Genomic DNA, 25,616 nt, shown 5'->3' on the forward strand with positions numbered 1-25,616 from the left:
TAGGACAAGGAAGATGATACACTTACTGAACAAAGACTAAATCAGACTACACTTGGAGTATTGTGTTCAGATTTAGCCAATACATTATCTAAAGAACTTTGACAAATAAGAGACAATCCAGAAAAAGACAACCTTAGTAATAAAGGGTTGAAAGAACATTACATAAGGATGAATAGAATATGACCAATGAGCTTCAACTTGGAGAAGATAGAATTTAAGAATGACACATTAACTGTCACCAAATATCTGAATGGTAGTTATACAAAATTAGTACCATATTTTCTCTTTATAATTAGCTGAGAAATATGAGATTTTGCAATTAGGTGAATTTTGGTTTGACAAAAGGGGGAAATTCCCAACTATCAATTTTATCTCAAGAGAGAGTGGGTTAAAATTAAAACTAAAATAGGTTTAATCAAAAGGAAAAAATAGGGAAACTATACTATGTGCCATCCATATTAATGAATATTGTTTGGAGTATTTAAAATAATTAGATAGCATAAAGTTAGCTATTGCAAATGAGCAACTATGTAAGATAGTCTTACATAGATGCATATAATTGTATAAATTTATATATGTGTATCATAGATTAGTATTAGATATATGAGAGAATGGGCTAATTCAGGAGGGAATTAATACACCGTTATTGGATAAATTCTTCTAAAGTATGAGTGGACATGGCTTGTGTGAGGAGTGGAAAGTATTCTTCATGGTTCATTGATGGATTAAATTAAATGATTTTTGGGATCTCTTCTAACTTGGCGATTCTGTGAATCTATGTCTTTGCAGGAGATATCATCATATAGCTTTTTCTGAGTTGTATCAGCCTGTTGAATCATCTGCTGAATATTTCCTTCTCTTTCAAAATTCTCCATCCTGGTCATTGTGGTTGGGATTATATTTGTTCTGCTTAACAGTATGGTAGAGTGGATAGAATACTGAATCTAGGATCAAGAAGATTTGTTTCCAATTCCTTGTTAGACAACTATGAGATAGATTTGTAACCCCATGTGAGTGAATACTATCTGAACTCTAATTTTAATATGTATAAAATATGAGTAATAACACTTGTATTACCTTATTCAAAGAATTATGCCAGCCAAAATGAAATCATGTATATATAGGCCTTTTAAAATTTCATAATGCCATATAAATGCTATATAATTTTGGTCCCAAAGGTCAGGAGCAATGGAAAGAATTTGAACAGAGAAAGAATGAAGATTAATGTAAATAATAACTTCTACAAAAATGGAACTATATAAAGAAGACATTTTTTTCTCTAAACTCAGCAAAATAATTTTCTGTTGGAATCCTTCAAGTGAGAGATGGATGCCTTATTTAAGATTTCATAGGTAAGATTTCTATTTGGGTATGGAAAATACTATATTACATGTAAAGCCTTTTCCATCTTAAAATTTCTATGATTTAAAAACATCAGAAAATCCCACTTTAGGTCATCCTCATTATGAAAACAATATGAAACAGAAAACCATTATCCTTAAAAATCTGTTGATTTATTTCTATTTCAGTCCTTTTCTTCTTCTGGTCAAAAACAACCTTGCAAACTTGAATCTTTTCTACATCTTGGCCTCTGAATATAGATAAGAAATGGAATATTTATAGAGTTCTATTCTGTTTTGATGTTCATACACTGCTGCCACTAATGACTTAGACATGAGGGTGATAGTAGATGGGTCAGAGCAGGTTCCCATCTCTAATACCCAAGACACCCTCTGGGAACAAGTTGATGATAAAAAATAATGACTTAGTCTACCTTCCATTCCTGATGTCACCAAGAAAGCCTTACTGATGCTCTGGAACATTTCTTTCTATAAGTAGACTACAGAAATTACACTGAGGACTTGTTGCCAGCCATGAGAATTTACAATAACTCGTTTGTGGACCCACCAACAGTGACTCTGGTTGGAATTCCCGGACTTGAACATCTCCACTTCTGGATTGGATTCCCTTTTTGCCTCCTTTGCTTAGTAGCCCTCCTGGGAAATGTCCTCCTATTGATTATTATCCCAACAGAGCGCAGTCTTCACCAGCCCATGTACATCTTCCTGGCTGTGTTAGCTGCAACTGACCTTGGTCTATGTGCTGCCATAGCCCCCAAGATGCTGGCCATCTTCTGGTTTCATGCCCGCACCATGGCCTTTGATGCCTGCCTCACTCAGCTATTCTTTATTCATGCCCTACAAGGGATGGAGTCAGGTATCTTGCTGGCGATGGCCTTTGACCGCTATGTGGCAATTTGTGATCCTCTTAGGCATTCAGCCATTCTTACACCAACTATCCTGAGTCGGATGATATTGGTAGTATCAGTGAGAGCTGTTGTATTGGTTGGCTTACTGCCCCTCCTGATCAGACGTTTGCACTTCTTCCATACTACTGTCATAGCCCATTCTTACTGTGAGCACATGGCTGTGGTCAAATTGGCCGCTGAGAATATTCAGGTTAATAAGTCTGTTGGATTGTTTGTAGCATTTACCATTCTGGGTTTTGACATGATTTTTGTCCTTGTTTCCTATACTCTAATTATCTGGACAGTTTTCCATCTTCCCCAGAAGAAAGCTCGGTTGAAGGCACTTAATACCTGCACAGCCCATATTTTTGTCTTCCTTGAATTTTATGTCCTTGCTTTCTTTTCTTTTCTTAGCCATCGCTTTGGCCACTTGACACCATATACTCATATTCTTTTATCCACTATTTACCTCCTTGTACCTCCTGCCCTCAACCCCATTGTTTATGGAGTAAAAACAAAAGAAATCCGAGTCAAGGTGCTAAGAATATTTACTAAAAAAGACATTTCCCTTCAGTAAATTATCAAATTCAACCCAAAATATCAGCATTTACTTTTTATTTGTTATCTTGTAATGTATTTATTAAGTGCAACTCCTCCTAAGGAATAGGTATGATCTATAATTTCATGAAGTGTTTAGAGATAAGATAAAGTAGATAGAATAGACAAGATGTTTTATTATTGTTGTTATTACTATAATTATTTCAACTGTTTTGAATTTTTTCTGGAGGGAAGATTGGTTTCAAAAAGAAAATTATGGGAAAGGGACACATAATAGAAGGGACACTAAAAGAAAAAAAATAGTAACTTAAACATTGTGGTTCTAGATCCACTGTGGCTTCTAAATACTTGTCACTCTATCATTCACATAACAATAAGGAAAAAAGACTATCATATTAAGAACATTTTAAGTCACAAATGTTATACTAATTTGCTGAATTCAAATGAACTAGGAAAAAATAGGGAATCATAATGTTTGAAAAATAGATGACCCTAGAGAATAATTTTAATCTTCAAGTTTTCAAAAGCCTCTTATATAGAAGGATTAGATTTGTATAGCTTGACTCAAGCTATGGATGTGGTATCTTAGAAATTTGAAATAAGAATAATAGAGGAAAGTTGTAAAGAGAACATTTTGAATGAATAGATAATTGAATGAATTATCATTAAGGATTTATTAAGCTTTTGCCTTCTGCTAGACATTATAAATCCACTAAATTGAAAGAATCCCAGTTCACAGTATACTTGCATGAAAATTAGAAACATACACAAAATATAGAGGAGGCAAATATCAGGTGATTTTATTTTTTGGAGGCAAGTGCACAATTAGGTGAGAAATTAGCTTAGAAATTATGCAGAATGTGGTGCTCTAGCTGAGTTTTAGAAGGGAATGAGAGATTCTTGGTACTGGAAATGAGAAGGAAGTGAAATCTAATAAGGAAAACCATTCCAAAATTATGGAAATGAGAAATGCTAGGTCATGTACAAGGAAGAGCAAGAAGTCCAATTTGAATACATAGAAAACTGCTGAACTATTGTTGACTATTCCTCTTCTTCTGGAAACTCTCTTTTTCCTGGATATTAGGAATTTAATCTCAACAGGTACTCAATCTACTTCTTTCAAAATTCCATTTTCTTCTTTTCTTGATTATGATTTTCAATCAATTCAATTCAATAAATATTTATAAAATATCTGCTATGTGGAAGGCATTATACTAAGCACAGCAAATACAAATAAGAAAAAAAAAAACTGTTCCTTTCCTCAAGGTGCTTACAACCTACTGGAAGGAAAGAAAACAAATAAAATGAAGCTGGAAAAAAGGCTAGGAATGATGGATACCTAGGGACACAGTGTTTCAGAAACTCAAAATCCAACAAAACTGCTGATGGAGAATTGAGTATTATTTGAAAAGTTCTGAAAATTCTAAGCCTTCTATAAGAATTACTTTGGGAGGAGTTTATTGCTTCTCCCTCCAGCTCTTCAGTCAGAGAGAAAATGTATATGAACAACTTGACAGGTTATTCAATATAAAAAATGGAATCAATCAATATGATAGTATAATCATATAATATATGATAGTATGATCAATAAAGAAATAAAATTTACCCATTACATTTTAATCTGATTGAAGTAAAACTTGGGCATGATTCTGTAAGTAATTTTGATACTTCTGGTTTAGATCACAAGAGATTAAGTGATTTTTTCATAGTTACACGGACTATTTGTGTGTGTGTGTGTGTGTGTGTGTGTGTGTGTGTGTGTATAGGTGAGAGAGAGAGAAAAAGAGAGAAGAGAGAGGGAGGGAGGGAAAACAGGAAGAAAGGGGGCATTTTATTTACTATGGCATGCTACCTCTCTGTCTTACTAGAATTGAAATATAAAAGCTTAATGAAATTATACATTTAATAAAGGAAAACAAATTCTCCTTGAAAGGATGTGTTAAAGAGTTGTACTAATCAAACTCAATAAGAAAAATTCTTAAGGAAAAATTGATTATCTGTATTTATGGTATGAGTGTAAGCAAGACATGACTTCTGTGTATATCAACATATATTGTGACAGGTTATTTCTATAAAGAATTTGATAAACCTTTCAAAATTAACATAATACTTGACAGTTGAATATTTCAATGCCAAAACAATTTCTGAAAAGAGTAATAAGAAATATGTAAAGCATAAAGAAATATATAAAGCAAGAAATGAGGGAACTTTGTGAAATTTTACACACATAAGATTTATATCTCTTCCCTTATCAATATTTTTTTTGAAGAGGAAGTCAGAAGGTTATGTCTTGGCAAACTTTCCCAAATATATACATATATACTTACACACATATACACATATACACCCATAATGCATACATGCACACATGTGTGTATTGTTGTTGAATCATTTGCATTTTGTCTTAACCTTTGTAACCCCATTGGAATTTTCTTGAGAAAGATAATGAGCAAAAATCCTTCTCTAGTTAACTTTATAGATGAGTAGTATCCTGAGCAAATAGGTTTAAATTAATTTCCCAAAGAGATTATAAATGAACCAACTACATTTTAATGGGAATTGAAGGGAACATTTTATCTCTTTTTGCTTATCTTATTTTCTCCAATACATTTAACATTGAGGGTAGGGTCAAGTGAGTTTTTTTTTAAACAAGTGGAATATATATATGTATATAAATTTATATAGATTTGTGTCTCCATGTATATATGTAGGTATGCATATGTATATATACATCATATATACATATATACACATACTCAAATGTATATACACTTGCACACATACACACATTTTTGTTTGCAGCAAAAAAGAAGTCAATGGATAGGGAGAGACTGAACATAAACAAAGATATGGAGATGATAAAAGAATAAACTGCTAGAAAATATTGGGTGGAATGGGATCAAGAGTGAATGAATATAATTTTGGATTGGCAAGAAAGATCAATTTGCTATGAAAGGCAGTGTTGAAAGAAATGATATATATGAAATGATTTGAAAAGGAAGAAAGAAAAGGAAGCACTCTAAGAATGGTCTCAGTTCATATACCTTGGATAGGCACAATGTGAGAAAAATATAATCGGTCTAAAAATGAATAGGGGAAGTTGAAATTAAATCACTTTTAGTAATTTGAATTACATTTTAAATGATTATTCTTTGTTAACACCTCTAAAGGTCTCAATTTTTATATGCCAAAAAAAGAGAAGAAAATTGTTAGGGTTGACAGTTTTGTCATCTAGAACATAGAAAGAGGTGAGGAGGGAGTGGAGATGGCAGAGGAAAGGAAAGAAATCACCTGACTTTTCCCACATTTCCTTCCAAACATCATTAAAATAATGCCTTAAAATGAATTTTAGAGTAGCAAAACCAACAAAAGCATGGGGTGAAATAATTTTTCAGACTAATACAACTTAAATTTGTGTTCCCATGCCAAGGACAAAATTTAAACTAACAGCCTAAAAGTAATAATCCAAATATCATGATGCCACAGTCAGGAAAACAAAAGAAGTAGCAGCTTCTATATTAAAGAATCAGAATTATATGTTATTATATGTTATTGCAGAAGGCAAAGGAGTTAGTATTATAATTAAGAATCACCTACCTAGCAATAATGAATATTGGGAAAATTGATATTTAATAAAAGAGAGAACTTTCAAATACGCCTAATGAAGAATACAAGAGCTGAAAAGAAAACAATATCAGACATGAGAAGAATTCAAGATATTAAAAAGGTAAGAAGAAAAAAGAAATATGTGAGATTCAATAAAGTAAGACTGTTTACATTCTATATAGAATGATGATATCTGTAACTTCTAAAAGTTTTTTTTTTCTTTATGAGGACAGTTAAAAGTGTATATAGTCAGTGGGAATAAGTATAAGTTGACATATGGAATGATGGAATGATATCCAAAAATAAATAAAATTAAGCGTTGATAAAAAGGAATGAGCTGAGAGAAGGAGAAAGGCAAAGATACAATGGAATGAATTATCTCACATGAAAATAGTACAAAAATGCTTTTAGAATTGAGAGGAACTTTACTTCCATTGGAATTTGCTGAAAGATACAACAGCACACAATCTATTAGGTATAGAAATCTATATTATCCTACAAAAAGTCAGAGGAGAGAGGAATAAGATAAGGGAGAAGCAGATATAAGAAGAGGTTAAAGCAGGTGTTTATCAGAAGCAACATAGTTTTGATAAAAAATGGGGAGGGAAGAGAAAGAAAAGGAAAAGAGGAAAAGGAGGAAAGAGAATAAACCATAAAAACAACTGTGAATGTGAATATGAAAAATTCAATTGCAAAACAGAAGCACATAGAAGAGTGCATTAAAAATGATAATCCTACAATACATTGTTCAAAAAAAGCACAGTTGAAGTACAGAAACACATATAAAGTAAAGGTAAAGGAATAGAGAAGAATCTGTTTTGTTTCCACTGAATTAAAAAAAAATAGGGATAGTAATCATTATTTCAGAAAAAAGCAAAGTAAAAATAAAAACATTTAAGAGATAATCACAGAAGCTATATTACAATGAACTAACATCAATATTTGTAGAGGGCCACAGATAGGGGGGAACACTGGGCCCTTTATAAGACCCTTTAGACCAGTAAAAGGAATCCTGCTAACATTGTCTGATTTGATTCCCCATCCCCATAGGGGTGTCTCAGCCTTCCTGAGAAGTCAGGGGGCAGATAATCTGTGTTGTAATTAAAGCAGAGTTATATAAGTGTATTATGTTAGGGTAGTATATTTAAAGCTGAGGATTTTTTGAGTAACTGGACTCCTGTTGGATCATCCAAGGTGAGTTCTACCTCATCATTCCTCACCCATGATCAGAACTCGGGTTGGTACTGAAATTATTCCATGGGCAGGTCTGGACAATTGGCTTTCAATGTGAGGCTCTCAAGAGCAGGGGACACAGCAGCTCAGCTGATGCAAACAGTGGGCATTTGGGTGAGGAATCTCTAATATGCAGAAACAGGGTATGTTTAAATAGGCAGCAAGGGCTAACTAACCCAGTCATTTTCATTTTCCAGCCAAAATGGGGCAAACACTGACAAAAAAGCCTCCTTCTCAGGGAAGTATAAAGAATGCTTGGTGAGGTTAATAAAAGAGCAAGGTATTTTAGTAACTTGGAAGCAATTCTTAGATATTGTGGAGTGACATCTTTGCGGCTTTCTAAAGAGGGGATGTTGGAGCTGGAGAAGTTGGAAATATTAGGAGAACAACCAACTGAATACTGCTATACTATGGGTCCTGGCTCAATCCCCAAGCACACATTCTTGTGCTTTGAGAGATTATCAAAGGCGGGGGGAGTGGGGGGCTTTTATTATAGATGCCAAACAAAGGAGGATGAGGGAAATAAACAAAAAGAAGGTGCTGACAACTCTGGAGGGCACTGCACGTTAAATGAAGACATTGATGGAGCTAGGAGATTTTTCTCCTTCACTTCCCACTAAACCTGTGCCCTTGGTGTATCCCCTGCTTCCTGACCCACTACTTTTTCATCTTCCTTCCTCAACTTCCCCATTGTGGGCAGGAGATGGAAGAATGGGAAGGGCAGTAGCACTATCAGCATCTCCAGCACAGCCCTGTCCTCCTCCTATGTCTCATTTACAGGACACACTGGTTAAGGCAAAGGAGGAGGGTCAGAATACATTTGGATGGAGAATGGAAGCATACCCTGTAATTGAAGAAGCAGACCCCACTGGACCTCCAGGTCAGATAAAGAGAAGACACACTCTTTTTAATCTGGAAGTTATCAAAAAACTAAAAAAGGCTTGTATCCTCTATGTGTATACATCATTGTATGTTAGGATGCTGCTAGAGAATTTGGCTTATGAAATCCTAACCCCTAATGATTGGAAATCCATTGCAAAAACAGTACAAGCAGACCAAATTCTTATCCTTTATCCAGTCCTCGTGGCTAGCATCTTGTTAAAGGCCATTAAGCGAGCAGTACAATTATCTGGGATTGGACCTAACACAATATACACCTTTTATAATAGTGAACAAATTAATGTATGCTGTGAAGCCATCCCAAAGTGGTAACTTGTTTTGGCCACTGCTCCCTTTCCACGCTCCTATGCTCCCTCCAAGGAAGAATATTCATGGTTTGAGTCCCATTGAAATTTGGCCGATATAGTTGGTTCATTGTAAATCTTTTGGCCATCTGTCTTTTATCAATCTTTCCATGGATACCTTCTTAGGATTTACTTTTTCAGTATCAGTGGCAAAAGAGACAGCCTGGCTGGTCATTGAATTCCTTACACAGGCCTTTGAAGTTTTGCATGTGCCACAAGCAATAAAAACAGGTAATGAATCTGCATATACTTCCAAATATTTTGCATGCTTTTGTGTACAGGATCAGACATCACACACCAATGGCATACCCTTCAGTTCTCAAGAACAGGCAATAGTAGAGAGGAGGAACAGAGACATCAAGATGCTCCTCAAAAAACAAAAGAAAGGGGGAGCCACAGGTAATCCTGGAGAACTTAGCCCTTTATACTATTTTTTTTTTTTTTTGATGAAGATGCTCTGCCTCCAGCAGACAGGTTTTATAACCCACGGGAAGGGCAGTGTCCAGCACCAGGAGGTCTGGTATCTTTAGATTATTGCCAGGTGATGTGGAGAGATTTATAGAATAGTGAATAGAAGGGACCAGATAGGTTAACTGTAATGTCTGGGCTAGCTCTCTGGTGGGCCTCAGGATCAGCCCGAGGCCTTGGGCTTAGTGGAAGAGTGAAGTGAAGGAGGCAAGAGAGCAGGCACATGGCTGGTCAGAGATGGAGTCTGGACTCTGGAGTCTGGAGCCTTAAGTCTTCTCTGTGGCTGAGATTGTCACGGCTGAGTGAGGCCTCTGTCTCTGGGACTCCCTTAAATACCCCTGCATGACTCCTTTATGATACCACACTGGGCACGCGCAGCTGTAGAACCACATTACCCTAAGTATATGCCAACTAGATTGACCACATCATTACATTACATCAAGTATGTGCTTGAAGAACCACCATCTCCCACTGAGTAGATACTTAACTACAAGCATCCTGCTGTCCTGTGTTCTACTTGAAGTAGTTATGTAAGTATATACGTAAGTATATTTCATTTTTTTGTAAGTATAGGGTATATAAGGCTGAAGACTTTTTGTATAAATGATCTCCTGTTTGACTATCCTTGTAAGTTCCACCTCTTCACTCCTTACCAATGATCAGGATTTGAGCTGGTACTGAAATCCTCCTGTGAGCAGGTTAGACAAATACCAAACATATATGCACCAAATGGTATAACATCCAACTTTTTTAAGATGTGAAGTTAATTACAGTAGGAAATAGAAAATAAAAACTATAGTAGTGAGATATCTTAAATTATCCTCTTAGACCTCGATAAACCTAGTCTCAAAATAAACAAATAGTTAAATAGATAAATAGAATTTCAGAAAAATTAGATATAATGGACCTTTGGAAAAAATTGAATGGAAATAGATAAGAATACATCTTTTTTCTCAGCTAAACGTGGCACCTTCATAAAAAAACTGATGATGTATTCATTCACAAAAGCTTCACAACTGAAAGCAGGGACGCAGAAATATTAAATGTGTTTTTAAAATTCCAATACAATAAAAATTGTATTCAATAAAAAGCTTTAGAAGAATAGATTAAAATTAATTGGAAGCTAAGTAATCTGAACCTAAAGAATGAGTAAGAAAAAACTATAGAAGCAATAATTTCATTAAAGGCAATGACAAAAAAATGAAATAACATATCAATATTTATGGGAAGCTGACAAATCATGACTTAGGAGAAGACTTATATGTCTAAACACTTGCATACATCAATAAAAAGGAAAAAGAACACATCATTGACTTGGTTACTGCCTGGGAGACCTAGAAAGCTTTTCACTTAAGGATACTATTTCATTAAATAAGTTCTTTTTAAAAGTATGCAACATATTATTGTCACCCCACCAAGACTGATTCTATGGTTTAAAAAAAGCCTTAGTAATAGAAAATAGCAGAAAACCAATTAGAAGAGGACAAAACAGAGAAAAGAAGGGTCCTTTTTTCCTAGCAAGTTACACATATTGTTAACTATTCTTAAAAGAGATCAATGTAGTGTTTGAAGCCCATGTCTTTCACTACTCTTGACTTTTTGTTAAATTTATATGTGAATAACAACTTTGTCACATGATCCAAGATATATTTGTAGGAGAGTGTGAAACTTTTTTGTGCCATGATGCTTTTAAATCATGATATTTCAATTATTCTGTTTTATTTCTTCTCTTCAGAAAATGCTAATGTGCCTGTTTTATGTAAATAAGGAAGTTCAGGAGATTCTGGTTTGAGTAGCGGGATGAATCTACTATTTTCAGGGATATATCCAGAAATCAAAGAAAGTTTTCTTGTAGTCATATCCATGGTTGATCCCTAATTAAGGAAAAAAAAATCTGCATTGTGAGCACAGATTTTTGTAAATTAGCCATCAATAAATCATGTTGAATTATGCTTTGATATCAGTAATGCATGGTCATTTCCAGTTATATGTACAACATTCATATATATTAATTTTTAATTAATGGATTGAAACATAGTAACCATTTCTTATGTAATTAACAATGCTAATTAAAATAACATAGAAGGTGCAGCTAGATGGTGTAGTGAATAGAATACCAGCCCTGAAGTCAGGAAGATGCGAGTTTAACCCTAGGCAAGTCACTTAAGCATAGTTGCCTTAGAAAAAAAAGAGAAAATTCTTTATAGTAGATCGTGAGAAAGATCCATCACTTAAAACCTTTGCAGAAAGATATGAGTTTTCTTCTCATTTAGAAACATAGTTTCACCATTCAGTTCACTTTAGTTATCAAAATCTCAAGAATCCTCTTGATATAAAAATATTATATCCACTCTTCCAAGGAAAAAATATTTTCATTTCTTTACTTAATTCTTTTTTCAGCTGTTCTCAAATGATAATTAGAGTCACACCATGAACCTTTATTGAGCACTTGCTATGTGTTAGACATTATGATAAGTGTTGGAATTACAAATAAAGGGAAAAGATAATCTTTGCCAAGCCCCCAGAAGTTTACAAATTAAATAGGAAATAGTGGGGAAAAGAGGAAAGGCATTAAAATTAGAGCAACTGTAACAAACATGTAGAAGGTGAGATTTAAACTCATTTTTAATGGAAGGCAGAAAAATCAGTGTTAGAATACAAGGGAGGGCTGATGGAATACACAGAAGCCACCTGACAGTGGCTGCTAGAGATCCAACCCAGAATGGATCTCCTCTTGTGAAAGAATGATACAAGGAGAATGAGAGGCAGCTTCTGTTCTTCAACCTTTCTCCTGAGAAGCCGCTGCATTATCTGACCTCTCTTCTCTTCCCTCTGCCTTCAATTTAATCTCATTCCTAGTCTACAACAGCTGTGTCAGCAAAAGCTGCCTTGCTATGATCCACAGCTGTGGAGGCTCTCAGACAATTGACTGTCCCTTAACAAATCAAGAAACAGATGAGATAAGACAGATATTTGATGGACATCTAGTTAAAAATACCCCAAGTTTGTGGTCTCTTGGGAAGAATAGCACAAGGACAAATTCACTTAATCACAGATTATGTGATAGGCAAGAGTGTAAGATATAAGAAAGCTGTAATGGTAGAAGAAAATAAAGACTTTATTACAAAGAGACTTTAATATCAGAGGATATTTATTATATTCGCTCGGCCTATCCAAGAGCACTTAATATTTTTCCAATTATTTAAGTCTGACTTTATTTGTGTGGAAACTTTTTTGTAATTTTGCTCATATAATTCCTGACTTTCCTTTGGTAGATAGATTCCCAAATATTTTATGCTATCAACAGTTATTCTGAATGGAATTTCTCTTTGTATCTCTTGCTGTTGGATTTTGTTGGTGGTGTATAAAATGCTGAGGATTTATGGGGATTTATTTTGCATCCAGCTACTTTGCTAAAATTATGAATTATTTCTAATAGCTTTTTAGTAGAATCTCTCTAGGTATACCATCATATCATCTGCAAAGAGTGATAGTTTGGTTTCCTCATTGCCTACTCTAATTCATTTAATTTCTTTCTCAACTCTTATTGCAGAGGCTAGTGTTTCTAATACGATATTGAATAATAATGGTGATAGTGGGCAACCTTGCTTCACTCCAGATCTTACTGGGAAAGATTCCAGTTTTTCCCCATTGCATATGATGCTTACTGATGGTTTTAAATATATGCTCCTGACTATTTTAAGGAAAACTCCATTTATTCCTCTATTATTATGCTCTCAAGTGTTTTTTATTAGGAATGGATGTTGAATTTTATCAAATGCTTTTTCTGCATCTATTGAGATGATCATATGGTTTTTGTTTGTTTGGTTATTGATATAGTCAATTATGCTAATAGTTTTCCTAATATTGAACCAGCCCTGCATTCCTGGTATAAATCCTACTTGGTCATAGTGTATTATCCTGGGGATGATTTTCTGTAATCTTTTTGCTAATATTTTATTTAAGATTTTAGCATCAATATTCATTAGGGAGATTGGTCTATAATTTTCAATTGGAGAATGGCAGAGTAAATTGTGGTATATGAATGTTATGGAATATTATTGTTCTGTAAGAAATGACCAGCAGGATGAATACAGAAAGGCTTGGAGAGACTTACATGAACTGATGCTAAGTGAAATGAGCAGAACCAGGAGATCACTTTACACTTCGACAACGATATTGTATGAGGATGTATTCTGATGGAAGTGGATTTCTTTGACAAAGACTCAGTTTCAATTGATAAATGATGGACAGAAGCAGCTACACCCAAAGAAAGAACACTGGGAAACGAATGTGAACTATTTGCATTTTTGTTTTTCTTTCCGAGTTGTTTTTACCTTCTGAATCCAATTCTCCCTGTACAACACGAGAACTGCTCAGTTCTGCAAACATATATTGTATCTAGGATATACTACAACATATCTAACATATATAGGACTGCTTGCCATCTAGGGGAGGGGGTGGAGGGAGGGAGGGAAAAAATCGGAACAGAAGCGAGTGCAAGGGATAATGCTGTAAAAAAATTACCCTGGCATGGATTCTGTCAATATAAAGTTATTATAAAATAAAATAAAATATTTATATATATATAAAAAATAAGAGGATATTTTTACTTTATGTTTGGACATGGAGGTTATAAGGAGACTCTGGTGTTTATTACATAGGAATGGTGAGTGCTACGATCAGACTTGTGCTTTAAGAAAATAAGTTTCATGGCTGAGTGGAGAAAGGACTGGAGTGAAAAGAGACTTATAACAGATAGGCATACCAACAGCCTATTGCAATGCACTGGAAATGAGTTATTGAGGGCATACAACAAATTGATGGCAGGGTCAGAGAAGGGAAGGCAAGGGAGAGGCAACAGCAGTATTTGAGAGATATTACCAAGACAAAATTAACATCCCTTGGTAACAGATTGTATATGACAAAATTATGAGAGAGAATTGAATATTAGAGATGATACTAGAATTTCATGTCTGCAGTATTAGGAGAATGATTATGCTCTCAAAAGTAACGAGGGAATATTGAATAATAGGAGAATTTGGAAAGAAAGAAAGTAAATTCAGTTTTTGATATGTTTACTCTAAAATATCTATAGGATATCCACTTCAAGATTATTATTAGGGAGTTGGAAATGCTAGCTTTGGGGCCAGAAGAGAGATGAGGCTGGGTTAAGTAGATCTGAGAATTATCCATATAGAGATTGCACTTGAATCCACAGGAATTGATGAGATCACTAAGTGAAGTAGTAAGAGGGGAAAAAATGTCCCAGGACAGAGACCTGTGGGACACTTATAGATAATGAGCATGATCTAAAGGAAAATTCATCAAAGGAGACTGAAAAGGATGAATCATAAAGGTAAGAGGAAAACCAAGAAAAAGTAGCATCCAAAAAATTGAGAGATAAGAGAATATGAAGAATAGAATAAATGGCAGTGCCAAAGGCAAAGGATCAAAAAGATCAAAAAGGATGGAGCCAGAAAAATCCCTTAGCTTTGACAATTTAAAGATCATTATTTTAAGTTGCATAATGCTGTTAGAATTCAAATTGTAGAGATTTAAAAAGATAGTGTGAGGAAGGGAAGGTACATATTAAAGATAGCTTTTTAAAAAAAATTAGCCACAAAAGAGAGGAAAAAACCAGATTGGTAACTACCAGGGATGATGAATCAGATGAGCATTTTCTTTATTTTTTTTCAAGATGTGAGCATGTTAGTAGGTGGTTTGAAAAACTATAAACAGAAAGAGATTAAAGATAAGTGGGAGAGTGGAGATATTATAGAGGGGAAATCTGCTGAAGAAGGAAGGATGGGATAGAATCCCTTGTGCAGATGGAAAGCTTAAATTGGACAAAGAGAAAGATAATTTCTCTTCATTGGGGTGAGTTAGCCAATAAACATTTCTTTTTTTTCTTAAAGATTTTTATTTTTCAAAACATATGCACAGATAATTCTGCAATATTAGCCCCTTTTGTTCTAGTTCCCCCCTTCTCCCATCCTCCTCCCCTAGATGGCAAGTGTTCCATTATATGTTAAACATGGTAGAAATATATGTTAAATCCAATATATGCATACATATTTATACAATTATATTGCTGTACAAGAAAAATTTCTGGAAAAGATTATGAAGAAAATAAAATGCAAGCAGACAATATCAGAAAAAGTAAAAATGCTGTTTTGTGAACCACACACAGTTCCCACATTCCTCTCACTGGGTGTAGATGGCTCTTTTGATCACAAGACCATTGGAACTGATTTGAATCATCTCACTGTTGAAGAGAGCCATGTACATCAGAATCGATCATTACATATTATTGCTGTTGCCAATAAACATTTATTAAGGACTTACTATGTTTCAGTTATCCTCCTAAATTCTAAAGTATGAAAAATAGTCAAAAAGCTGTCCCTGGTCTCCAGGAAGTCACAATCTACTTGAGTGAAGAAAGCAGTAGTAACGGAAGGCATCTGGGTGGTGTAAGATAAGAAGAGGAGAAAAGGAAACTCAGTTAAAGTCCTTTGTTCAGTGATTATTAAGCAAGGTTCTCAGCTGAAAGATTTAAGATGGGATGAAAGATTTGGAAAATCACTGTAGTGAAAAGGACAGTAGTTAATAGAGGGTCATAAAAGGGTTTCTAGCAGCAGTGAGGACCTAGTTGAAGTACTGTTACTTTTATTTGTGGTGGTCCAAATCAGCAGTTTCATGAATTTCTTCAGCATTGAATGTGCTTATGAATGAAATTTGTAAATTACAGAAGTCTACAAAACTAAGAAGTGGAAAGATAAGAACAAAACTATGACAAAGAAGAGGACAGTATAATAGAAGTAAATAATCACGGAGTCATGATGGGAAAAGGTGAAAAAAGTAGTGCAGATATGATGGCTTAACAGAGAACAAAAATATCCAGAAAATGGATGTCACAATGAAAAAGAATCTTAGTAACTTAGGGGGAGGGAGATTTGATATTAGAAGGTACACCAATAGGCAGAAGTTGAAGAACAATAGAATGTGATAAGTGAATCTCATAGTTCATGAATGTGGAAATGCTGCATTTGTGGCTTATGCCAATATCAATGGCATAAACGTTTTTTGAGTAGCTGAGATAGGAAGGAGTAGTATACCATTGAAAATGCATGGTTGAGGAAATGGAAGATTAAAGAGTTTGGAGAGGCATAGATATGTATACACGCATGTGTGCACACAGGCATGTATGTGCTTATATATGTATTCAAATATACACATATCTGTATTTATGAGTGTATAAACATACATAAATACATACATACACGCACAGTTATGATAAATATTCCCCTAGTACATGGGAAAAATTGTAGGGAGAGAAAGATTGTAAACCAGTACTAAAGTTATTTAGAAAGGAGGTAGATTGTTCTGGGGATTTATAGACAATAGTTGTTATAATTTCAATTTGATAGAAGATATGAATTGAGTGAACTTCAAAGGAAGTGATATTATTGAGAGATGATGGTAAGGGAAGGATCTAGAAACAACACTAAGGAACTAGAAGAATTCCAACTTCCCACCTTGACCAGAGAGTTGGGGGAATGAGTCAAAAATTCAGCTAATGCAAGAGGATATAGACAAGCAGGTTTTATCATGAGGGAATTGCCAATTCTCAATGGGAGTCAGGAAACAGAAGTAGTTGAAAAATATAAGTTTTAAGGTAGAAGAATTTTTGTTGCTTATGCAACAGGCATTTCAAAAAGTATAGTGGAGGAGAATAAGCAATTTTGATATGGGACAAGCTGAAGGTATTTTGAGATGAGTCGGAATAAAGAATTTAGTAATGGGGAATGGATAATAGGATTTGGATAATAATTTATTTTGGTCCAGAATTACAGGGAGAGGGAGTATATAACCAGGAAAAGCTCATTAATCATTAAGATAAATTTTTAGAAACATTGTTAATATCAGTACAGCTATGACCTCAAATTGGAGTCCCTTCTAAAATCTTGAACAATTCAGCTAAGGAGCAAGAACTTGCAGCATAAAAAATGGTGATATTTTCCTTCACTCAGAGATAGAAAGTTTTTCAAATGATACTCTCTCATCTCAAATACCATATATTGAAATGGCCTTCACCTTTTAACCCAGAAGAGATTGGAGAACAGGTAAAAGCTGCAAGTGGCTACTGTGAGAGGGCAATGACTAGAATGGCATCCTCTCTCCTCATCAAAGAGAGGGAGACCAAAAAGATTCTTCTCTTCAGAAGCAGAGTGAACATCAGGGCAGATGTGTGAGGAACTATGATTGGTATTATCTTTTTTTCACCAGTTTTTGAAGATAATTGTAATGAAATGAAATGAAATGCCATGGAAAGTAGGCAGAAAAATAAAGACCTGATAACATGGTGTTCTCCTTTCTTCTTGTCTTAAGAACTTGGAGAGCAGACAGGAAACACAGAGCATGATGTATGATGACACAAAATTATAAAAAAAAAACAATATTTACAGCAGACGTTTATAGTAGAAAAATGGAAAGACAGTTTATATCCATTAATTTTGGAATTGCTGAATATATTGTGATATACAAAATTGTACTAGAATCTATATTTTTAAAAATTATTTTATTTTGACTTAAGAAATAAAACAAATATTTCCATAACAAATGTGTGTGTGTGTGTGTGTGCAAAAAAGGTGACAATTTTTTAGTTTTTAACTTTTCAATAGTCATGCCTCTAGCTTCTGTAATAATTTCTAGAGTGAACACAGATGCTAGGGTTATATTTCATAGTTCTAATCCATGTTTTCATGAGTTCCTAGAGAATCCCAATTCTCTCACTCAGTGTTCATTACTATGTGTATCATATGTTACGGAGTGGCCGTGTCTCCCCAGGGAGAGAGAAAAATTATAGGAAAAGCATGTGAATTGTCAAACAGCCTCGCAATCTCAGTAATTTCCCTTTTTTCTAGAAGGGAAATTTATCTTTCTCAGAGTCACACAAGGAAAGGTTAACTAACTTGATGGAGCAATATTTCAGAACACACTGATTTTATAGTTGTCTCACTTCCTATCATAATTATTCCTGTTCACTCATTTTTTAAATCAAAGTTTACCTCACACTCTGACAATATTAGTGAAAACACTTAGGCTCTTTTCTCTTCTGAATGCATTGAAAGTTTCCAGTTCTCTATAGAGTTTTCTTTGTAAACTTTCTTTATAAAATAAGAGATGATAGTTATTACAAGAAATATTTTGCTCCTCACCTTCTTTTGGTATTCTTCATTATGTTATAGAATTCATATATTGAAATTAAATTAAAAAATTAACAACTCCATAAAAAGAAATTCATCATAGAATGACGTCACAACTGTAACCACAAAGTGAAAGCCAAAATTGCCCTTCTACCTTCTATATGGCTTTTAAAGATAATATCATATTATCTGAAGCTCTGTGGAAAAGCTTGTGAAACAGTTTTTATACATCTATGCAAACTTTCCCCCTCTTCATAAAAAGCTATCTCATTTATCAATAACTCCACTTACACAGTATCCAAAGTTCCTTTGTGTCTTAAGATTTCCTAATTTCCAGGTTATAGAAGTATTTTACATGTCTCTGAAACCGTGAGATTAAAAGAATGCTGAAAGAAATACTAACCAAAATATGTCATTGGAAACAGTAAATTTATCAGTTATGATCCCCTTTTTGTTTAGAATCTGAACAAAATTAAAAAGAGATATGTAGCAGCTGTGTCAGGTTTGTAAATCTATTACATAAAATCATAAATGTAGAGCTAAAAACTTTAGAGTCTATCTCTTCTAATCTTCCCATTTTATAGATGAAATTGAGATTTTCAAATTTTACATGACTAAAGTTATATAGTTAGTAAGCAAGAAAATTGAGATCTGATAGGCAAATCAATGAAGTCTAACTCTCAATATGCATGTTTTTGGTGTTGTAGAATGTCCTTGTCAATTAGCCATTAATCTTATACAAATCTAAAATAACAGTATTAGGAGAAAACCCAGAAATCATTTAGGACAATCTCTGGCGAGATGTCATTCTTACTAAAATATCCATCGTAGCTGATCTTTTGCTAAAGGAGTGTGCCTGGGTCCTTAATATCAGTGAACTGTTCACCTGGACAAAAAGGTGATAGTGTTTTAGCCTTTAACTTTTCAATGGCATCTGTAATAACTTCCAGAGGGGACACAGATAATAATCTTATATTTCAGAATTCTAATATATGTTTTCATCAGTTTCTGTAACACCCTAATTCCTTCACCCAAAGCTCATTGTGTCATTGAATGGCCATGTCTCCCCAGGGAGAGAGAAAAATCATATGAAGAGCATATGGATTGTCAAACAGCCTGGAAATCTTAATAATGTGCCTCTTCCCAGGAGGAAAATTCATCCTTCTCATGGTCACAGAAGGAAACGTTAACTTACTTGATGGAGCAATACTTTGGGACAAATATTCTTACCACCCTTACTCGGATCTCTTTGGTTTTTACACCATAAACAATGGGATTAAGTGCTGGAGGCACAAGGAGGTATATGGTAGACAAAAGGATGTGCACATATGGTGGTACATGGCCAAATCTGTGGCTGAAGAAAGAGAAGAAGGCAAGAATATAGAACTCAAGGAAAACAAAAATGTGGGCTGTACAAGTGTTGAATGCCTTGATCCTTGCCTCTTTCTGAGGAAGACGAAAGATAGCTTGGAGAATCAGGGTGTAAGAGACAAGGACAAAGACCATATCAAAGCCCAAAATGGAAAAAGCCACAAACAGACCAAAGGCCTTATTAATGCGGGTATCTACAGCAGCCAGTTTGACCACAGCCATGTGCTCACAGTATGAATGAGCTACAACCGTGGAATGGAAGAAATGCAAACGTTTGAGCAGGACAGGCACCAAGCTCACCAAAATTACAGCCCTGGCTGCCACCACCCCAACCAGGTGACCCAGAACAGATGGTGTGAGGATGGCTGAATGACGGAGCGGGTTACAGATGGCCACATAGCGATCAAAGGCCATAGCTAACAGGATACCTGATTCCATGCCTTGCAGGGCATGAATAAAGAAAAGCTGTGTAAGACAAGCATCAAAAGTCATGGAGCAAGCACTGAACCAAAATATGGCCAGCATCTTGGGGGCTATGGAAGCACAGAGACCCAGGTCATTGGCAGCTAGCACAGCCAAAAAGACATACATGGGCTGGTGAAGACTGCGCTCTGAAGGAATAATTATTAACAAGAGAACATTCCCCAGTAGGGCTACCATACATAAAGCACAAAAGGGGAATCCAATCCAAAACTGCACATGTTCCAAACCAGGGATCCCAATTAGGGTTACCATTGGAGGGTCCAGAGTTGAGATGTTGGGCACTACCATGATAACCAATGATTTCTATCCTCACAAAGTCTTCTCAAGTTTGTCCAGAGAGAGGAGACTGCTGGTGAGATGACTGGTTTTGGAATGACTAATCCTACTGCTTTCACCATCCGACAGGAAGTTCAGTGTTGTAGATTGGAACTTGGGCTGCTGTACAGTACACTGACTGTGACCAGAAGGCCAAGGTCAACAGAATTATAAACAACAGGAGTATAATAAGATAGGACCGGCCAGTGACTCTCCCCTGAGTCATTTCCTAAAGGAAAAAAAAGAGAGGGATTGGTAAGGGAATGCTTACTATGCCATTGTATGCTTGTTGAGGAAATGGGAATTGGAGTTAATGTGTAAAGAGATATTACAACTCTAAGAAGACCACTTCTTATGTGTGAACTCTACAGTTTTAATATTGAGACTTCTGGCAACTCTGGAAAGATATCTTTTCCCCACTTAGAAACCGTTTGTTGTGATCATTTTGGTACCTTAAAGACTGCATGCTTTTTTCATTCTCACCAGTTGAGCAACCATCCCAGCTATAAAGAATTGATTGTCAATGGGATTTGGGTAGTGCTTTTTATTCTTTGAGGAGATAGAAAGAAGGGGACTTTTCCCCCCCTAAATCACACTTCTCATCTTCAAGGGTAATATTTTTCTGTTATGATTACAAGTCTCATTCAGCAGCAGCAGCATCCTTAGTTATGTATTTAAAGTATTTCTGCTGTTATTTTGTAATGAAGAAATCTCAAAGAATATGTTAACAAAGTTAATTTCAGAATAATTTTCTAAACTTTCTAAGAACTTCAATCACAAGATATATGCACAATGCATAGCAAAACAATATGTACATCCCTTCTACTTTGTAAAAAAAAAAAAAAACTGAAAACCAGTAACTCAAAAAGTAAAAGGCCCAACCTAAATGAAAAAAAAAAAAGGGAAAAAAAGCAGTCTGTTCCTGTACATTAAATTGTTGTATACCGAATTGTTATAGTTTTCTATATTTTGATATTATTTACTATTAATTTTCATATCCTCTGAATTTACATGACTTTGCAAATGTTATCCCAGCTTCTTTCAGAAATCAGGTCAAATCTTACATTCTATAAAATTCCTTTCTGTGACCTATGGTCATAGTAACTACATATGACTGATGACATGAGCTCTTAGAGCTAGTCTGTAATTATATACATAGAGCTAGATTCATTCTGGGGGAAAGGGGTATTTAATTTCTGCCTTGGTGAATAATGTTTTGAGAAAATTACCTAGACAGAAAGGATAAGGCTAGAGGTTACAATTGTATTTGAGTCATTGAAGCCATAAGAGTAATATCAGGAATGATGGAGTTTTAGTTTTATTCAGTGCAGGATGGACTGAAACTTAAAGGAAAAAATATTTTGAGTCACAAAGAGAAGTGTATGGAAAACAAAGTGAATAGAAAGAGAAGCTTGAAATTAGGAAGAACTGAGTTAAAATCTGGCCTCAAATCCCTATTAGTTTTGCAATTTTGAAAATCACTTAACTTCTTTCTGTCTCAGTTTCCTCAAATGTAAAATAAGAATGATGTAGCACTTAATTCACAGAGTGTTTATGAGAAACAACCAAAATATTTTGTTTCATAACTTAATAGGAAACATAATAGGCATGTAATAAATGATCATTTCCTTTCCTAGAATTCAATATGCAAGCTCATATTTGAGCTTGAGGGAAGAATAGAAATCAAGAATAGGTAACTTATAAATTATGGATGTCAAACCCATCTATGACCACATTGTAATTACTACAAGATAAGAAATCTGTGCTCTTGAAATGCACAGACATATACAAACATGTGGGTGTGTGGGTATGGATAGGTATGTGTTAAAATGTGTGTAGTATATAATTTATATGTGTGTTTACACACAAACATATATATACACATATATAATCATTCCTTGAAAATTCCAACAGTGTCCAATCTGAACTAATGGTACAAGAAGTGTGTTTTTTCTTAGGCCACGAAATCTGTCATAATGATTGAACATGTCTTTTATGTTGAAAGTAATATTCAATTAATTTCCAGGACAAATGGGTATATATTTTCAGAAGTGCAAGGTGACATATTAAGGAAGGGAGAGCTCAAAGAATTTATGAGTGCTTATCACTTCCCATCTAGAGGCCTCCCTTAAAAAAAGATCTAAAAAAATAATAAATCAAGTTAGAACACAGGAAATCTAAAGAAGAATTTATTAGTGGGAAAGTTCTGTAAAATAAACAAAATAATTAGAGGTATAATATATTCAGTCATCAAAATGATTATGTTGATTTAAAAAGGATTCACTTATAGAGTTTGGAGGTAAAGGACAAAGTAAATATCCATTTGACTTTTTATTTTCATTTAGGACACATTTCTAATATCTTTTATAAGGCAATGCCTTTATTGTCCCTAACTACCTTGCTGGTGGAAGAAAAAGGTATGATTCTGGCCTAGCAATTGGAATGGTTTAACAAAACTTTGGATTTATAATTTCATTGATAAGTGCAATAAAAAATTATAGTTGATTCTTCTAACATTTTTATGTTCTGGAGTGAGGGTGTGACATTTAAAATAGTTGAAGAAATCACAAGGGAACCAAATGATATCAAGTTCTGAGCACCAGATCACCTGGTTAGTCACCTCTAGGGAAAGATTTTTATGGAGACAATAATCTAATGGAAAACTGAGACTCATCAATTTTTGTTTGAGTAAAATATAATACAATATTATGATAAATATTTTATAATCATATTAACTTACCTGAAAACATATTCTTCATGTTTCACAGAAATTTATCTAAGAACTTTACAAACTACCTTGTCCAATAAATACATGAAAAAAATCCCCCCAGCATTTCTTTTAATTTTGCTCTTTATCTAAAGATTCCTAGTGGAATCAACCTCTGGTTTCCTTCATTTCTTATGATTTAAAAATCTCATGTAATGGATTAGCTTCCTGTATCTACATTATTCTCTTTATACAACTCCCATTATTCATCCTTATTGGATGTATTATATTTTTCTCTTCAAAATTTCATTCTTGGGAACTTCTGACTCTAGACTGTAGATCTACAGTAATAATTTTACCAATGAAAAAGCATCAAGGTGATGTTTTGGGAGCCAAAATTTTGAAAAAGAAGAACTTTTGTCACCAGGAACTTCTCTTTTCTCTTTCTGAGACTTTGACTTAAGAATAAGGGGAAAATAACACTTCTTTCCCTTTCTCTGTAGCCAAATATTTGAATGGCTCAAAAGCAGGGCTGATAAAGCCACAGTTCACAATCCAAAACTTACTGATAGCCTGTTTTCCTATGATCTACAAGCTAAGAACAGTTTTTACATTTTATAATAAAATTTCATTGGATATATCCACCTTCATTTGTTTAATATATGTCTGCTTTAACACTCTAACAATAGTGTGTAATAATGACAACAGAGATGGTTTATGATTTCCATCATGTTATACTGCTGCTTGAAACACAACAAATTTATTGATGGAGGTAAGAATCAACAATTAAGTGCCCTGTATTTGGCAATATTGTATTTTTTTTAAATTTTCAGCTCATATCTATCATTCCAAAATAAAGAGGTAAAAATGTATGATAGTGCTTTTAAACTCAGGGCCAAGATTTAAAATTTCTTTATGGGAATAAACACATTTAAACCATTAGGGAAGACTGAATATCTCTAAGATATTAGCTTTTGATGAAGATTTGATAATGTTTCTTAATGAATTCAACATAAAATGTTTACATAAAAAGTATATTATGATAAAAAACCAACTTAATGAAAATTAACATGTTTCAACCACAAAGCAATGTGAAACTGATTTTAACACTTCCATGTTACCAAAAGTTAAATTGAGCTATAAACATTTATCATACCTTGATTCAGGCAAAAGACTTGATATTTCAAAATCCACTTAATTATGCGATTTAGGAGCTTCCAAATAACCTGCAAGTAGAAGTAATTGATCTGCATTGTATCACATGCTAAAAGAAAAATATCAAAAGAAGACTAATACAATTTTGTAAATGCCTTTCAAGTGATGAATATGTTCATTTAAAATTATGTGATCATGGAGTGATATCAGTATTTGGTAATACACATCTGCGTGAACATATATCTGCAAAAATATACCCTCTTATGTTGTTATATTTCCATTTTTTTCATTCTTCATTATCCCCTTTGGTATTTTCTTGGCAAAAATACTGGGTACCATTTCCTTCTCCAATTCATTTCATAGATGAGACCTTGGAAGTAAAAGAATGTTAAGTGACTTACCCAGGGTCACATAGCTAATAAGTATCTAAAGCTAAATTGAACTCAGATATTTCTTACTCCAAGTCTAGCCACTGAAATATTTGATTACCTGAATGTATTTTTAGAGATCAGCATTAACAGGTGTACATTGGTAATAGATTTTGATCATAGGGAATGTTAACATTGAAACTTAATTAAGCAAAATGTTATTCTCCTCCCCCCAATCTATTTTTCTCCTTAGTCGACTTGTATTACCAAAATTACACTTTATTATTATTATTATACTTTTAATTTCATCAATAAAAGTGTATGGTTTATTTTTTCTTGTTATATAAGCTCTTTTATGTTTTCTAGATTTTACTCTTGGCCCAGAAAGACTTAAATATTTGCCATTTTGATCTTTATAATAAAGTTTTGCTCATCTCTGGGCCAGAAGTAAAATTATATGATTATTTAATGATAAAACTTCAGAACATCTTTGAGAGTAATAGTAAACCTTGAGTTCCCAGATTAGAGTAGTTCCTTTTAGAAGAAGGGGAATGGATGTTAGTCAGTCAACAATCAATAATAAAATAATTATCTATCCAATATGTGAAGACATGCTGAATTAGGCTCTGATTAATTCTGGATTCTAGTGAA

The 25,616-nt window shown here is 34.2% G+C and overlaps 2 protein-coding genes across 2 annotated transcripts; one reads left to right on the forward strand and one right to left on the reverse strand.

Moving 5' to 3' along the window:
- Nucleotides 1–1,874: 1,874 nt before the first annotated feature.
- LOC127557440 (olfactory receptor 52A1-like) lies at nt 1,875–2,825 on the forward strand. Its single transcript, XM_051990759.1, has one exon. It carries the CDS (start codon nt 1,875–1,877, stop codon nt 2,823–2,825), a length of 951 nt encoding a protein of 316 aa, XP_051846719.1.
- A 16,932-nt stretch (nt 2,826–19,757) lies between these two features.
- On the reverse strand, nt 19,758–20,708 carry LOC127557441 (olfactory receptor 52A1-like). Its single transcript, XM_051990760.1, has one exon. The coding sequence runs from the start codon at nt 20,706–20,708 to the stop codon at nt 19,758–19,760; it is 951 nt and encodes a 316-aa protein (XP_051846720.1).
- Between the last annotated feature and the right edge of the window lie 4,908 nt (nt 20,709–25,616).

This window comes from Antechinus flavipes, chromosome 3 (genome assembly GCF_016432865.1).
Source record: "Antechinus flavipes isolate AdamAnt ecotype Samford, QLD, Australia chromosome 3, AdamAnt_v2, whole genome shotgun sequence".
Classification (NCBI taxonomy): Eukaryota; Metazoa; Chordata; class Mammalia; order Dasyuromorphia; family Dasyuridae; genus Antechinus; species Antechinus flavipes.